The 14,559-nt window shown below is 53.8% G+C and overlaps 1 protein-coding gene across 2 annotated transcripts; it reads left to right on the top strand.

The window, feature by feature from the left end:
* The first annotated feature begins 2,988 nt into the window (after nucleotides 1-2,988).
* HAPLN2 (hyaluronan and proteoglycan link protein 2) lies at nucleotides 2,989-13,514 on the top strand. Of its 2 annotated transcripts, none has more exons than XM_032792111.2 (7): nucleotides 2,989-3,434; nucleotides 6,435-6,479; nucleotides 7,534-7,647; nucleotides 9,336-9,689; nucleotides 10,869-10,985; nucleotides 11,900-12,085; nucleotides 12,432-13,514. In XM_032792111.2, exons 3-7 carry the CDS (start codon nucleotides 7,560-7,562, stop codon nucleotides 12,713-12,715), a joined length of 1,029 nt encoding a protein of 342 aa, XP_032648002.1. In that variant the 5' UTR covers nucleotides 2,989-3,434; nucleotides 6,435-6,479; nucleotides 7,534-7,559; the 3' UTR covers nucleotides 12,716-13,514. The 2 variants fall into 2 exon arrangements, with proteins under 2 accessions (XP_032648002.1, XP_032648001.1); XM_032792110.2 differs by having other exon boundaries at nucleotides 2,989-3,457.
* Nucleotides 13,515-14,559: the final 1,045 nt, after the last annotated feature.

The raw sequence follows: 14,559 nt of genomic DNA, 5'->3' as shown, positions 1-14,559 counted from the left end.
AGGGACTTGCGATAAATTGCAGCTGTTTCTTGTGCGCTCTGAGGGCCTCTCATTGTAATGATATCAATCATAATAGTCCTGATGCTGTAGCCTTCAGCTGACTGAACCTTTGCTGACCTTCTGCAGTCTAAGAGATCAATCAATATTCAACATATCAGCCCATCAATAAGGCCTCTCTCCGGTCAACCAGAAGAGTCGGGTCACTCTGGTGCAAAGCCATGACCATCTGAGGCCGCTCCATTCAGCACGGTCTGGTTACAGCAAGACTTGCCCTCCCCTCCCCAGCTAAAAAGCATGTTTGTCCTATCCCCAGTGCCATTAATGGTGCTGTCACATTCTTCAGGTGTGGGTCAAACAGATCCAGGGGACTCATTTACCTGTCCCCCCATCCCTTTTAGAACAGCACATGGCCAGACTCTGACTCCATCCCTCCCCCACTAACTTTGGCCTTGGTCTCAAGGGGCCAGATCCTCCGCTGGTGTAAATCAGCACAGATCCCTTAGCTTCGTACCAGTTTATCCCAGCTGAAGATCAGGGTCATTGCTTAGCTACAGATTGCCTACTCTGACCGCCCCGCGTGCAAAGAACTGAATTTGTGCGGAAGAGGAGGAGCCAGGAGATCTGGGTTCGAAATGCCACAGACTTCAGTTGCGCAAGTCATTTCATCTCCCCGTGCCTCAGTACCCCACTCCTGACATGGGGCTCGCAGCAAGTCAAAGAAGCGCCAAGCAGGTACATTCATTGACGTTGTAGGGGGGTATGTGGCATGGGGCCGGATAAGCAGCTAGATTTTTCTGGAGGAAAACGGCTGTTTTGTTGAAACTGAAATTTCTGAGGGAAAACTCCATTTTCACCGAAATTTTTCAAAAAAAAGTCCCCGAAAAATGATTTTTCTCCCCCTAGTTTTAGGCATCCAGTTCCTTTGTACAGCCTGGCAGCACAAAGGGGCCTTAAGGTGGGCGTGACTGTGAATTGCAATGGCTGGTCAGTTTAAAGGGAGGTGTTCGAGGCAATGAGAGTGAGGCCCGGAGACTTGTTTTCATCCGGGCCATCGGGGAAGCTTGTTTTCGGTGGAGTGTGTGTCACGGAGAGGCCGGGATCGCTTTGTCCCTTGCTGCCAGAGACAAACTGCTGCTTGTCTTGTGTTTCATCCGGATGTACATTTCCTCCTTCCCAGGAGATGGATCTTCAGGGCAGGGGTACTGGGGCGGGGGGGCAGAGGGAGGTGCTGAATGAAAAGGCCCAATTCCATGCTGCGTCCCCAGAACACAGCCTCATTGTGTCCCCGTTGTTTTTTTTCCGCATCTCCTTTCAGAAACAGACCATCATCCCCAGCCTTAGCCGGAGGGAGAGCAGGGGGGGCCGGTGTCGTGACCAAGGCACCGATCCAAAGCCTGGGGAAACGAATGGGGAGCCTTTCCATCGACTTCAGTGGCCTCAGGATCAGGGCCCGGCCAAAATGAGGCAGGTACGTTACCGAAGTGTGTGGAGGGGTGTGAATGCAGCCGATGGGGATCCCCAGCTACCACTCCCATCTCTCCAGAGAGGAGGAGGGGACCACTGCTTCTGTTTTGGAGAGGAACAGGGAGCTGCATGCCGCTGCTGCTGTAACGGGCCAGAACCAGATTACAGAGTCTAGCATTGGCATCTCCAAAGTACAATAAGCCAGGACAGCCGGGATGCTCCTGAGCCCGTAAAACCGGACGTCTGGCAGTGACAGCATGTACTGAGCCACCCTGACTCATTTCCCAGGACGGCTGCCTTGGAAAACGGGTGATCCTGGGGAACCCTGACCTGGCAGCAGCACTACTGGGGGCTGTGCCGTGGTGGGGACCTAGGACCCCTGGATTGCCCTCGCCCAGTCCTGCTCATTCCTGATCATCTCTCTTTTGGGCTAATGAGGGATTTTGGCCTTTAGAACACCCTGGCCTGTTCTTCCAGAAGTCACTAGTGATTTCCAGTGCTCAGCTGAGACACATGAAAGAGGCCTGGTTTTCAGAGTACAGGTCCTTCAGCGCTCTCTGAAAATCAGGCCCCTCTCATGGCGTCTTATTTGGGCCGTCCCCAGAAGAGGAGCCACCCAAATCAGTCGTCACCTTTGAAAATCCTGGAGTAGGTGGAATGAGGAAAGGCCTGTACCTTTCCAGCGCTTTAGTCATGTCAATTACACAAGTGTTTCGGGGTTATGGAGGACTGGTTTTGTGCTCAGCCCACACCCTAGATCCTCTTATCGCCGAGACCCACTCCCACCTCTTTTATACCCAGTCGGGTTAACCACTCCCCTGCACCAGAGAGTCATCGGAATCCATTAACCTTTTCCCATATGGAGCAACCCTTGCTAGCAGGTTGTGGGGTAAGTTTCATGCAAACACTGCCAGTCCGTGTTTGGCAGGATGGGGGAGTTGGGGGGAGAAGACCAGTTAATTTGCAGACCTTTTGGGGATGATCAGCTCTCATGCTTCAGGGGATCAGCTGATCAGTACAGAGATCAGGAAGGGGATTCCAACAACCAATGCTACAACATTGCACTGTCAACCTGGTGCAATAGGGAAGGTTCCTCCTTTAATTGGAGCCATCAGATTTTGGCTGCTGGAACGGACTGTGGCCTGATGCATTATGGGAAAATCTAATTTCCCTGGAGTAAAGTGAGTTGAGAGCGTATTCGAAGGACCTGATCCCAAGCTCCTGGAAGTGAATGGGAATCTTTCCACCAGCTTTGGATCTGGTTCGGAGGAGATGTGGGTCTGAATGGTGTTGACATTTATTCTGAATCCCCCAACTCTTGCGGCTGCATATAAAGATTGGCTTGTTCACTGGGGCCGCTCTGTTCTGCTGAGCAGAACAATACAGGGAAAGATGCTCACAATGGGAAATTGTGCATCTTCCTTGCTTGTGAAAGGGGAAAAGACAGACACACCAACTGTTTACTGGTCCTGGGCCGAAGGGAGGGATTGAGAGAGAGAGAAAAGGAGATACAACCACCACCCAGACAATTCTGATGCTGTCCAAAGAGCACAAAGGCTAGATCTCCTCAAGCAAAACTCGTTCTCTGGTTCTTGGATTTCCTCTCCCAGGGCAGGCAGGTCTCTCGCAGTCCCCGATGCCAGCGGATGTGTCCGCTGGCCATGGAAGGAGCCAGAAGCCGCCTCTGCCAATGAACCCAACAGCACTGGAGCAGCGAGTTTGGTCTTTCCGTTCCTCTCCCATCCAACAATGGGACATTTGTGACGGAGTCGGGACCAGGTTTTTGAGAGCGTGCGTCATGCCAGATGCATAACGGGGTGCTGAGTCAGCCCCGTGCCAGCAGTCTGGCCCAGGCAGGCGTGCAGCAGCAGGTGGTGGAGGAGAGCTCTCAAAGGATCGCTTTGTTGTTTCCCGGCCTGGTTTGGAGGGGTGCGGTGGGTTGGCGGAGGATTTCCTGGTGAATGTAGAAGGTACGGGACCGAACCCGGAGCTGGTACGTAGAACCCTGCAAATCCGCGGCTATCCGCTTTATACCCACGGATGCCTGCATCCCTGGATGCGAGTGCATTGTTCACCACCTTTGGGGATCGGCCGCAGATCCAAATTTTGTGTGTCCGCACAGGGTTCTAACAATGCAAGAGGGGGCTGGGGCAGATGCATATGAGAGGTCGAGGGTGGGTCAGATACAAATGTGGTTCAGATGCAGAGCCAAATTTTGTGTGTCCATGCAGGGCTCTGCTGGTAGGAATTCTTGTACCATTAGAGTGCAGCTTGTGAAGTCTCCCCCCATTCTCCACCTCCCAGACTTGGTGGGTGGGAAGCTCAGGACCTCTGCCTTGCAGCAGCATGGTGGGGTAGAGGATTCTGCCCAGTGGGGAGAAGGGTCTCAGGGCTTCTGCCCAGCGGGATGCATCTGCTGGGGCTTGGGGCTTCAGCAGGAGTGGGGCTGAAACCCTGAACCGCAGCAGGTGCTGCCTGGCTCTCCAACGTCTAAAGATTCTCATATCTGGCTCGGAGGGTCAGTAAGTTTGGCCACCCCGATCTAGTGGGTCTGGCACTGGAATGGGAGTGAGGAGATGTGAGTAGTCTCATCTCTGAAGCTAACCTGCTGTGTGACCTAGGGCAAAGCCGAGTGCCTCAGTTTCCCCAGTTTCCACGTCCGTACAGCCCCTAGCGCAACAGGACCCCAGTCTCACTTTCAGCCTCTAGTCATTGCTGGAACTAGTCAGAGGCAGCTGAGCCAAAACATCCAGACCCCTCCCTTCAGCCTGACAGTGCTGGTTATTGTAGGCTAGCAGGGAGCTGGCCAGTCCCCAGGCTGGTTTGCTGTAGAGGGCAGGGGTCGAACTGAATTCACTTCACCCTCCCAGCCACATGCCGCTTGCTCTTCCTGTAACACTCCTTTGCCTCCCTTCATCATCTCTTACCCACGATCCCCAAAGGTGGGGGTGGGTCCCGAGCGACGTGAGAGGCGGTTCAGACGATTCAGTAGGCAGGGTAGTATTGTCTAGTGGGTAGGACACTGGCCTGCAGGGTGCTCCTTGGGCCAGTCACTTCCCTTCGCTGCTTCCCTCCATCCCATCTCTTGTCTATGTAGATTGTAAACTCTTCAGGGCAGGGCCTGTCTCTATGTGTTAGCACATTGGGAGATCTGGGCACCTAGGAGCCCTAGCTACAGACCAAAAACCTTTGGCGCTAGGTGCTGTGCAAACAGAGAACCAAAAGAGACAGAGCCTCCAACCACCAACCCCTTGGATTCCAGGAACATTAACCCCCTAGAGAATCAACCCATGTGAAAGCCACAGGATGATGCAATTTATGTTTAAGAATGACCTAGACAAACAGATCGAGTGGATCTTGCAGAGGGCAATGGGTTGTAGGGAGCCAGACCTCAAAGAGTTAGTGTAGAGCTGGAGGTGCGGCAGGGTAGGGGGATGCTCTATAGAGACTGTGTTTTTATCCTCCATTGCCTTGCACCTTCTGCTGTCATTCCCACCCATTCCATATGGGATGCAAATGACGTGTGCACTGACCCACTGGCAGTTTGCACCCGCTTTGCACTCATTTTTGCACAGATCTCCATGACTGTGCAAGGTGTAGGAGAATTGGGGCCATGGGTCAGAGGAGGGGACCAAAAAGTGGAGGGCAGGGAAGGAGGGAGCAGGACAGCTCCTTGCACCATGGGACTCTGGTCCATGACTGGGTCGCCTACGTACAACTGTCATCCAGATGATGATAACAAATAAAATGTAGCACTACGAGCCCAGACCGAAATCCTGGCTCCACTGACGTCAGTAGCAAAATCCCTGTTGATTTCATCCCCAGGACTTCAGGATTCAGTCCCCGACGCTGACTTCTGCTTGTGTAAAATTAGGCCGTCACTTAGTCTCTCTGTGCCATAGTTTTGCTGTCTGTAAAATGGGTGCTGCTAATAGCCCAGTATGGGACCATGGGCGGCTTTCAAATGACCCTAAGAAAATGAGGTGCCTAAATCCCACTGGCAGTCAGTGGCATTGGCCTACCTCTGGCCTCTTTGAAAATCCACGAGGCTTAACTTATTTATGTTTCTATAAAGGGCTTTGTCATCTTTGCATGGGAAGACGCTAGAGATGTGCAAAGTAATTGCTTATCAGTGGAAGCAGCTGTAGACGTATCACTGGGATTAATTTGGGGCAGAGAGGGATATGGAAGCAGAGGCAGAATCTGGGGCGAGGTTCAGAAATGTCTTGGGATGCTGCACGAACCATGTGTTGGAACTAGAGCTGTGTGAAGAACTGTTTTGGTTGGGTTTTTTTTTTTCCAGTTCTCCAGCCCCGTCGAAAAACTGGGGCTGATCAGAATTGATTCAGATAAAACAAAACATTTCATCCGTGAGCCTTTTCAAATGTTTTTTAAAATAAATAAATGTCCACACAAAATACTTTCTAACTGAAAAAATCAAATTTTTTAAATCAGATTTATTAAAAAAAAAAAATTCTTACAACCAAAATAAATTTAGCGAATTCAACACCAAACTATGAAATGGTTTGGTTGACCCAAATCTGCATTTTCTGGTGCAAAAAACTTGGCCGAATTTTTTTCCCCAGTTCTAGTTGGAACCAATCTCCTTGCAAGGTCCTGCTGAGATATCTGGGACAGCTCGGGAAAGCATCCAACAACCCACTGAGTCTGCTCGGCCCTAGAACAAGCTGAGGATCCGGGAGGTAGTGGACGCAGACCATGAATGCCTTGTATGGCTGGTCTGGCCACCTGGCATTGATGGGCAGTGAGCGAACCTCAGGCATACGGGACCATGGTGAAGCCCATTCTGGGTTTGGTTTGAGCCTTGGGTGGGGGGATGGGTTGGTTCCTGTTTCACCCCAACTGGGTCAGCCTGCCCTGGCCGCCTCTTGCTCTTCATAGGCGAAGCCAATGGGATGGGGGTGGGGAACCAATGGGCCAGTTTTACTGAATCCCATTTCTTTCCACAGCACCTGTGTCAGAAGTGGCCGGCGACCCCCTGGGAGCTCAACCGAGTGAGTATTAGAGAGAAATCGAATCCTGGTGCTAATAATTATTATTACTGCGATGACCCCTTGTGGGGAGCCAGGGCCCCACAGCACTAGGAGCTGTACCAGCCAATAACACGAAGAGTCAAACTATGGTCCATTCTCCTCGACCCAGCACAACGCATGTGCTATCCCCTTGCTCTCCTGCAGCACTGACATGTAGTAAAAACATGTGCAAAGTACTTGGAAGGAAAAATCAAACGCACGACCACAAAACGGGGAATAACTCATGAGCCGGCCGTACTGCTGGAAGGGATTTGGCTGGATCACAAATTGAATGTTGCAACAACAACAAAAAATGGCTTATGTCCTTCTGGGGTGTATTAACAGGAGCATCGTATGTTAGGCACAGAAGATAATTGTCCGACTGGTGAGGCCTCAGTTGGAGTCCTGTGTCCAATTCTCGGCCTCATGCTTTAAGAAAGATGGAGATAAGTTGGAGAAAGACCAGAGGAGAGAAACAAAAATGACAAAAGGTTTAGAAAACCCGACCTGTGAGGAAAGGTTAAAAAATCGGGGAATGTTTAGTCTTGAGAAAAGAAGACTGAACAGTGAGATATTAGGAAAAGCTTTCTCAGTGGCGTTAAGCTCTGGAACAGGCTTCCAAGGGAGGTTGTGAAATCCTCATCGCTGGAGGTTTTTCGGAACAGGTTGGACAAACCCCTGTCAGGGATGGGCTAGGTTTACTTGGTCCTGCCTCAGTACAAGGGGCTTGACAACCTTTCGAGTTCCCTTCCAACCCTACAATTGCTGTGATTATATGAGTGGGGGAGAGAAGCCAGACTGTCCAGTGGTTAGGGTGCTAGCCAGATATCTGGATACAGTTCCCTGCTCTCCCACATACTCTCTGTGAGCAAACTCTCCTGCTGCTTGCAACAGCTCCCCCGAAACGAAGCTTCATGGCAAAACTCTAACTATGCGGAATTTCTTCAAAAACTCAAGGGGAGCAAAATAACTTGAGACTATGTGGAAGAGTACCACTGGTGAGCCTTGCTAGAACAAAACATCGTTCCTTTTTCAGGCACGTTCCTGGCCCCACATCTAAGTATGCACCAGCTGCTGCTGCTGGCTTCACTCTGCCTCTCTTCTCTGCCAGCTGCTTTAACTATTTACGAGAAGGCAGCTGGGGGTCCAGGTGGGTAACCATGTTCTCTTCCTCCCAGCAAATCCCCCCTTCCCCTGTCCAGCATGGGGCAGTTTGGCTCTTACACTAGTCCCAACCCATCTGCATCACCTCAAAGCCCCAACTTGCCGCAGTTTAAAGCTGAGGTGCGTGGTCACAGACGGGGGGAAGACGGGAAGAGCAGGAGGCTGGTTTGAGGTGCACCAGCACAGCTGGGTGTTGGGTGCCCACCCGGGGCTGGACCAGGAAGGGAAGCGACAGGCTCAGCAGAGGTGCAGGGGAAGGGAACTGGGACTGTCAGAGGCAAATCAGGACCCCAGTGCAGCAGCAGTGCATGTGGAAGAGAAACCCTGGACTGGGAGAGCAGGGTGGGGCTGCGGGTCTGGACTGAGGGGCATCGGGGGCACTGGCTGGGGGCTCAGGGCTGGAATAGCAGGGTGGGGCTGCGGGTCAGGACTGAGGGGCATTGTGGGCACTGGAGGGGGAACTCAGGGCTGGAATAGCAGGGTGGGGCTGTGAGTCAGGACTGAGGGGCATTGGGGGTGCTGGGGGGAGCTCAGGGCTGGAATAGCAGGGTGGGGCTGTGAGTCGGGACTGAGGGGCATTGGGGGTGCTGGGGGGAGCTCAGGGCTGGAATAGCAGGGTGGGGCTGTGAGTCGGGACTGAGGGGCATCGGGGCACTGTGGGGGGGAGCTCAGGGCTGGAATAACAGGGTGGGGTTGTGGGTCAGGACTGAGGGGCATCAGGGATGCTGGGGGGAGCTCAGGGCTGGAATAGCAGGGTGGGGCTGTGAGTCGGGACTGAGGGGCATCGGGGCGCTGTGGGGGGGAGCTCAGGGCTGGAATAACAGGGTGGGGTTGTGGGTCAGGACTGAGGGGCATCAGGGATGCTGGGGGGAGCTCAGGGCTGGAATAGCAGGGTGGGGCTGTGAGTCGGGACTGAGGGGCATCGGGGCGCTGTGGGGGGGAGCTCAGGGCTGGAATAACAGGGTGGGGTTGTGGGTCAGGACTGAGGGGCATCAGGGATGCTGGGGGGAGCTCAGGGCTGGAATAGCAGGGTGGGGCTGTGAGTCGGGACTGAGGGGCATCGGGGCGCTGTGGGGGGGAGCTCAGGGCTGGAATAACAGGGTGGGGTTGTGGGTCAGGACTGAGGGGCATCAGGGATGCTGGGGGGAGCTCAGGGCTGGAATAGCAGGGTGGGGCTGTGAGTCGGGACTGAGGGGCATCGGGGCGCTGTGGGGGGGAGCTCAGGGCTGGAATAACAGGGTGGGGTTGTGGGTCAGGACTGAGGGGCATCAGGGATGCTGGGGGGAGCTCAGGGCTGGAATAGCAGGGTGGGGCTGTGAGTCGGGACTGAGGGGCATCGGGGCGCTGTGGGGGGGAGCTCAGGGCTGGAATAACAGGGTGGGGTTGTGGGTCAGGACTGAGGGGCATCAGGGATGCTGGGGGGAGCTCAGGGCTGGAATAGCAGGGTGGGGGGCTGTGGGTCAGGACTGAGGGGCATCGGGGGCACGAGGGTGGAGCTCAGGGCTGGAATAGCAGGGTGGGGGTTCCTGTTTGGGAGTGAAGGGCATCAGCAGGCAAACAGAGCAGGACTTGCAGGAGAGCCGCAGAGCCGCAATCCTCAAGCGTCTCGGGAGGCCGCAGGCCGAGCAAGGCTGGGGGGTTGACGTGCCGCCACCTGCCGGTGTCCCCTCACAGCCCCCACCCCACGCCTGCAGTACCTGCTGGAGCCCCTCTATGAGGTGGTGCACGCCCAGCGCGGTGCCACGGTCACCCTGCCCTGCGTCCTGCGGGCGTGGCCCCCGCACTACAAGGTGAAATGGAGCAAGGTGGAGCCAGCCGAGCTGCTGGAGAACATCATCCTGGTCACCAACGGGGCCCAGCACAAGACCTACGGGCAGCTGGGCGGCCGGGCCCGGCTGAGGCGCGGCCACCGCAACGACGCCTCCCTCACCATCGCCGGGGTAGCGCTGGAGGACGAGGGGCGCTACCGCTGCCAGCTGGTCAATGGGCTGGAGGACGAGAGCCTGTCGCTGACGCTGACGCTGGACGGTAGGTCCCGGCTCCCATGGTGGCCTGGGAACGGTCCCCCTCTGGCCAGCAATGGCCCCGTCCTCTTCAGGGGAGAGACCTTCTGCTGATGGGAGCCCTGGGTGTTGGGGGCAGCCATGGCCCCTGGCCGGGGGCCAAGAGGAAAAACGGGGGGAACTGAGTCCCTTGGCAGGGAGCCCCAGGGAGAAGCAGCAGGAGCCGTGTCCCCTGGCAGGAGTCCCTTGGGGGGAAGCGGGGGGAGCCATGTCCTTTGGCAGGGTTCCCGTGAGAGGGGTCAGGGGAAGCTGTGTCCCCTGGAAGTGGGTCCCCGGGGGGAGATGGGCGAACCTGCATCCCCTGGTGGGAGCCCATGAGGGAAGTGGTTTTAAAAGGCTTAGCTCACTTCCCCTCGACCCCCAGCTCCTTCTGAGCGTAGGGGTGAGTTGGGTCCTTCCAGCCATCCCTACGCTCAGTCCAGAGGGTCCCTGCAGCTGCCGCTCCCCAAATCCCTGCTCTGTGACCTTGAGCAAGCCACTGCCCCTCACTGTGCCTCAGTTTCCCCTTCCACCCTCTGTCTGTCTATTCAGACTGTGAGCTCTCCGGGGCAAGGATTGTCTCTTGCTCTGTCTCTCTGATCTCCTGCGAGCCTTTGATGCACCGCTGTAACAGAATATTACCATGGGGGTTCCACAGGGTGCCAGCAAATCTGGTCGGGAAATAGAATTTCTGTCCCATAGGAAATCCCGACATTTCAAACTTTGTTTTCCTTCCGGATCCAGAAAGAGAAGTCGAAATTTTGAAATTCACCATGGAACAAAAATTCAGAAGGATTTCAATTCAGAAACTTCAGAACATTTTGGGAACGTTGAAACATGCTAATAGAATACAAAATATATTGGCTGGTTTTATATTATTATAACATCATGTAAGAAAAGTGGCCACGAAGCCAAATGCTTCAGTTGTGCTGAAACAAGGTAGGCGAAGCGAATCGTGTCAACTATTTCCCACAGAAAATGTCGTCAAAGTCGACGAATTTTCGCAAATCAATTTCATTTTGACAAAACTGCATTTTCTGACAGAAAAGGGTTCTGTCAAAAAATTGTTAAGCAGGTGCAGAGGCCAGCACCCTGCACTGAGATTCCAGATCAACTCTCTGACCTCAGAATACCAGCTCACTCTCTTTCTTTTACAATTACCCAGGTGTCGTCTTCCCCTACCAGACCAGCCAGGGGCGCTACAGATTCAACTACTTTGAGGCTAAGCAGGCCTGTGAGGAGCAGGACTCCAGGCTCGCCACTTACCAGCAGCTCTACAAAGGTAACCAGCCTCTGTACCTCCTCTAGCAGCTAATTCACAGACTTTGCTCTAGATATGCTTGAGAAAAAAAATAATCTCTTTATTTATTGAGGATGTTTTAATAGGTTTACGGATCATTGTCATGTAAATATCCGAGACAGAAGGGTAATCAGGTTTCAGAGTGGTAGCCCTGTTAGTCTGTATGAGCAAAAACGAGTCCTTGTGGCACCTTAGAGACTAACAAATTTATTTGAGGGTAAGCTTTTGTGCTTACAGCCCACTGCATCGGAAGTTACAGAATTGTTACACCAGCCAGTTTTTGTTTAGAGAAACATTAGAGAGCAGGATCATCAGATCTGGGAATAGGACCCAGGAGTTCTGGCCTCCAACCCCCTCTCTTCGAACTGCTATGCCACCCCCCTTCTGCTTTCAACTACCTGAAGGGGGCTTCCAAAGAGGATGGATCTAGGCTGTTCTCAGTGGCACCTGATGACAGAAAAAGAGTAATGGTCTCAAGTTGCAGTGGGGGAGGTTTAGCTGGATATTAGGAAACACTATTTCACTAGGAGGGAGGTAAAGCACTGGAAGGGGTTACCTAGGGAGGTGGTGGAATCTCCTTCTTTAGAGGTTTTTAAGACCCGGCTTGACAAAGCCCTGGCTGGGATGATTTAGATGGGGTTGGTTCTGCTTTGAGCAGGGACTAGATACCTCCTGAGGTCCCTTCCAACCCTGATACTCTATGATTCTATGATCCCAGAGCTGGGATTAGAACTCATTCCTCTAAGCACTGGACCACTCTCTCTCCCAGAGCTGGGGATAGACTCCCCTTTGCTCTGCACGATATGCGGGAAAACGGAGAATCAGGGCCATTATTAAGGTATCCAGTAGCTTGGTTCTGACGCTTGCCCGTCCCCTTTTCTCTTGCTAACCCACAGCGTGGACCGAAGGGCTGGACTGGTGTAACGCAGGCTGGATTCTTGACGGGACCGTCCACTACCCCATTATTAACCCCCGAGAGCCCTGCGGGGGGCGGCTTCTCGTCCCAGGAATTCGGACCTACGGGGCCAAGGACAAGCAGAAGGACCGGTTTGACGCGTTCTGCTTCACCTCTCCTGTGAGGGGTATGTCCAGAGGGAATGCAGCGGCTCCATGCGACCTCAGAGCGTAGGGAGACAAGATCAGAGCAGAGGCTCGTCTCGGCTCGTCTGGTACCCCGTCCTGTTCTGGGTCAGCTCACTAGTTCCATCTGGTGTGGTATCCCCTCCTCCCTGTCTGGGTCATTCCTCCCAGTGCAATGGCTCCACGCCACCTCCCTGAAGTGGGCATTGCCCAGGAGCTAGGCAGGACCTGCTGTTTTCTAGCCAGGCTAGAGGGACCCTTGGCATCTCCGTGGCAGGTCCCCACACCACTCAGCGTCCCATATGACTTTCGCCTTGATACCCTCCCCTCCCATCTCTCTCTCCCCAGGCCAGGTCTATTTCATCCAGGGCCACCTGAGCTTCAAAGAGGCAGGGCAGGCTTGCCACAACCAAGGGGCCACCATCGCCAAGGTCGGGCAGCTCTACTCCGCCTGGAAGTTCTCCCAGCTGGACACTTGCGACGGGGGCTGGCTGGCAGATGGCAGCGTCCGCTACCCCATCACCACTCCTCGCACCCACTGCGGGGGCCTTCTGGACCCCGGCGTCCGGAGTTTCGGCTTCCCCAACAAGGAGCAGAGGACGTATGGGACCTACTGCTTCTCGGTGAAATAGGGATGGCACGGGGTGATGATGGGATGCTGGATAGGGGATGGCGGCTCTGCTCTTCGCTGGTTTCCAGTCGCCCTGCCCCTGTCAAGGGTCATGAGATCTGTCTCCCATGTGTGTTTCTCTTTCCCAGTGGGTCTCAGGCCAGTTTCCAGCAGCACATGACACTCGCTTGGCCCATCCATTCATCGTCAGCCTTAGCAGAGAGACCAAGGACAGGATGGGCCATGGAGACCAGAATCCTGTCTCATGTCCGAAGGTGCCTCCTCCAGGAGCGCTGGCCGGAAGAGGCCGATAGGCGGCTTGCCCTGTTCTGTGAACAGAGGAATCTGTTCTCTGGAGCCGTGAATCTGGCACAAAATTCAACCCCTGGGCCAAGGGCCTGTGTGCTACTTAAGCACTGATTTGAAGGCTTACGTGGTGCACAGGCTGGATTCAGACCCTCTGCCCAGATGTGACTTCTGCCCTTTTGACACAGAGAGCAAGTGAGAATGGAAGCACCAAAGCCCCAAACCTCAGAACTTCTCTTCTCAGCGCTTTTGCTCTCCTTGGTTTTGGGTTCCTGCTGTTTGTTAGCTGCCATCTGGAGCAGGGGGTCATCAGGAGGAGACAAAATCCATGGGACTCAGTAAGAATCCAGTGTCCTGCTCCTGTGGATTGGTGGACGCCTCAGAGGAATAACCAGTAGCTATAGATTTTTTGGTTTAGTTTAAGGCTAACAAAGAAATGGCATTTTGTATCCATTACTCACCTATTTCCAACAGGGGATGAGATGCCCCTGAAGATAAAAAGCTTCCTGACGCTCTGTATGCTTACTCGTGCTTGTGGAAATTCACAGTGATAGCAGGGCCACAACTCAGATCCCTCTGCTCTGCAAAGCACAGCTCCCTTGCCACTTGAGCTAAAGGAGCATTTCCTTAATTAGCGGCAATATAGGGGCTGTGACGCACAGCCGAGCCATTCTGATTCCATTCCAGCTGAGGGCAGCAGTGCACACAAGCCCCCAGCCAGCTCACTACACTGTGCTCATGAAGGTCTGTTTTTTAACCCCAACACCCACCAGGCGCCCCCAGTGAAGAAGCCGTTCAGTGCCAGTATGTGAAAGGCTGGAAAGTAATGAGTTTGACTAATTGAGTTTATCCATGTAAATTAATAAAATGATGGTAAACCCACCTGAAAAATAGCACCTTTGGGGCGGGTTTTTTCCCCTGCGTATTAGCCACAGGGTGACACAATCCAGCCCTCGAGCCAAGGACTTTCAGAGCTAGAAGGCATAAGCTGCTAATGTGTCAACAAAAGCACTATGCGCCCTTAGCTAGAGCAGACTCTCCGACTGTGTGAGTGTACTAACCATTAGCAAGAGGACAGACTTTCCCAGGCTGTGGATGGCAGATACTTTGTGATATCCAGCTTACGCACTCAATCTGAGGCCTTGTTACGTTTTTAGGAGAAATTACCCTGCAGCACGAGAGGTTGCCCGGACTAAGACTTGCTGAGAGGTCAGTCATGGAGGGTTTGATCCTTCGCCAAAGGTTCTGGCATAGCCCTTACCACCAGGCCTGTTAGCCAGCCAGTCCCAGCCACGAAGTCCCCCAAGGGCTTGTCTTCATGTACAGAGCTGCCCCCAGGCAGCTGCACCACTGTAGCGCTTTAGTGAAGAACTGCTCCTGTCGGTGTAGTTAATCCACCTCCCCAAGAGGCTGCAGCGCCGTTTACAAGAGAGCTTCATAGCGCTGTCTATGCCGTGGGTTAGATCAATATAACTACGCCGCTCGGGGGTGTGGATTTTTCACACCCCAGAGAGACACGGTTACACCCGTTTATGTTTGCAGTGTAGACCCGGCCTCAGA

This window comes from Chelonoidis abingdonii, chromosome 11 (genome assembly GCF_003597395.2).
Source record: "Chelonoidis abingdonii isolate Lonesome George chromosome 11, CheloAbing_2.0, whole genome shotgun sequence".
NCBI classification, from domain to species: domain Eukaryota; kingdom Metazoa; phylum Chordata; order Testudines; family Testudinidae; genus Chelonoidis; species Chelonoidis abingdonii.
Note: the sequence above shows the minus strand (reverse complement) of the source record. Positions and strands in the feature narration are given on the sequence as shown.